This window comes from Pundamilia nyererei, unplaced genomic scaffold (assembly GCF_000239375.1).
Source record: "Pundamilia nyererei isolate P.nyererei 1_Seehausen unplaced genomic scaffold, PunNye1.0 scaffold00418, whole genome shotgun sequence".
NCBI classification, from domain to species: domain Eukaryota; kingdom Metazoa; phylum Chordata; class Actinopteri; order Cichliformes; family Cichlidae; genus Pundamilia; species Pundamilia nyererei.
Window position 1 is genome coordinate 128,009 of NW_005187819.1, and position 2,070 is coordinate 130,078.

Below are 2,070 nucleotides of genomic sequence, written 5' to 3' on the forward strand. Positions count from 1 at the left end.
GAAACAAAACAACAGCTCTTGAATGGCACTGCTTCGCTGAGGTTCGTGCACCATTTCCAGCTCATCTGCTGCATTTATACATTTGCAAACATGCGTATACTTTGAATTCTGTATGTAGTACTGTGTACGTGGGCTACTCTGCAGGAGATCGGTTTCTACGTCGCAAGATATGTCACGATTTTCATTACTTACTAAAATGGAGGAGGAAAATGGGAGGGAAGAAGGAAGGGGGGGAAGTGACAGAGCACCACCTCATGCCTGTTAGGGTGGAGGATGATGAGTACTAGTGACACCATCCAATTTAGCTTGCTGCCTGTGCTCAGCTGTGTGCGGATGCTGCTGAAGCAGGAGTGGGAGCTGCATGGGTGTGGTGCTGAACAGCAACGTGGCACAGAGGTGGCAGTGAAGATGCTCTCATGCAGTCTACACTGTAATCCACAGCCACTCGTGGTCCAATTAAAATCAGACTTGCGTTAATGTGAGGATAACAAAAGAAAGGAGGACTGATGATGCTCCAAACGTGCAACATGACAAGCCTCCCGCTGAACAAAGAGCAGAAGTGCCTCCCCTTTGTTTGTGTCCCTGAGCCAACATATCATGAGTATATGAGGACCCCACGGGGGGCTTTAATGACCTCTTTATATATGCCAGCTGAAATCACGCTTGCCCACTCATCACGAGCCTCTCTGTATACACAAAGGAATGTCACACAATGAAGCGCAAAGAACACAGATGCAGGTGAAGGCTGCACCTTTAAGAAAACCCTTCACCTGTAAGAGTCGCGCGATGGTTTTAGCGACCACGATGTTTTTTTCATGAAAAACGAATAAAAATCTGGGCTCAACACTCGCGAGCACGAGCAGCAGTGCACGCGCCTGCCCTCGTCACTAACCGTGCTGGCTACTTCAAAGCTGCGTTTCCTTAAACACTTCCACTGTGGCCGACTACGCTGCTGCAAACATGCAGCGGAACGATGCAGCTCTGGCATTTACGCAGCAGCGACTTCAGCATTTATTTACACGAGTTTCTTGCTGAAAGTTACAGCAGCGCTAAACGAATGTCTGACAGAAGCTAACGGGCTAGCGTCTGCTCGTCAGGCAGAAAACTACTGAAGTCAACCAGCAAGTTACTCTTTAAGCATTTATCCACGTAGAATAACGGAGTTATTTATCAGACTCACATCAAAGGTTAGTAATGCTCCTCAAGATGAGTCCCGACCAGAACACTAACAACGCGTTTCAGATGGTAAATACAGATATTTACATAAACCCCAGCAGGGAAAAATGCTTGTTCCCAATTTCAATTAATGTTTGACAAAAAGCAAACAGCCGTCCGTGATGCGGCCAACTTTCTATCAGCCACACTCGGACTGTTCCTTCAGACGGTCCTGTGCTGGTCCAAAGCAGGGTCGGAACGGGTGACCAAAACCGAGCTTAGCACGCTGAACCGTCTCAGCGCCGTGTGACTTGTTGCTGCCTTTGTCCTTTCCCCCCAGACTATAAACATTCATCAGGCAGACAGCAGCAGACTGGCCGCAGACCCTACGCCATTTTAGTTAGACACAACCCGCTTCTTGGGGGTTCTTGAACAAAGAGCACTTCTAAGGGAAGCGAGTCGAACCAAGAGTGCAAGTTTCGACAAATACACGAAAACACCAACACACGCACATCTACTGTGTTCATTTCAGATCACTTACCGTTATTTTCTTGTATCCTTGTCCCAAAAAGAAGGACGACCACAAAAAGCCGTACTGCACCCATCGTGGCTGCGAACCAGACTGCCACTCGACTGCTAACTTCTCCCTGCGCAGAAGAAGACGGCCGCTGATAGGCTGACGGAGCAACGAGCCCGCCTGGCCGGGACCTGCTCAGGAGTAGAGCGCGCTGATTGGCCAATGAACGTACGACACCCCGCCCACTAGAGCAACTGTAACGCGCCTGTAAACAAACCGTGTTCACTGCATTAACAAAGAATGTTATAATTCAGTTACATTTATATTACTTCAGTACTACACCGTGTTCGTATATTTCTAATAGAAACCAAACCATTCTTAGAGAATAGAATAATAAA

General features: G+C 47.8%; 1 protein-coding gene across 1 annotated transcript in view; it reads right to left on the reverse strand.

Annotated features, from left to right (window-relative positions):
* The window catches only part of tgfbr1b (transforming growth factor, beta receptor 1 b), a 34,985-nt gene extending 33,189 nt beyond the window's left edge, over positions 1-1,796 (reverse strand). Inside the window, exon 1 of the mRNA XM_013915987.1 lies at positions 1,697-1,796. Within this exon, the coding sequence (XP_013771441.1) occupies positions 1,697-1,760 (64 nt within the window). The 5' untranslated portion in view covers positions 1,761-1,796. The remainder of the gene's footprint in view (positions 1-1,696) is intronic.
* Between the last annotated feature and the right edge of the window lie 274 nt (positions 1,797-2,070).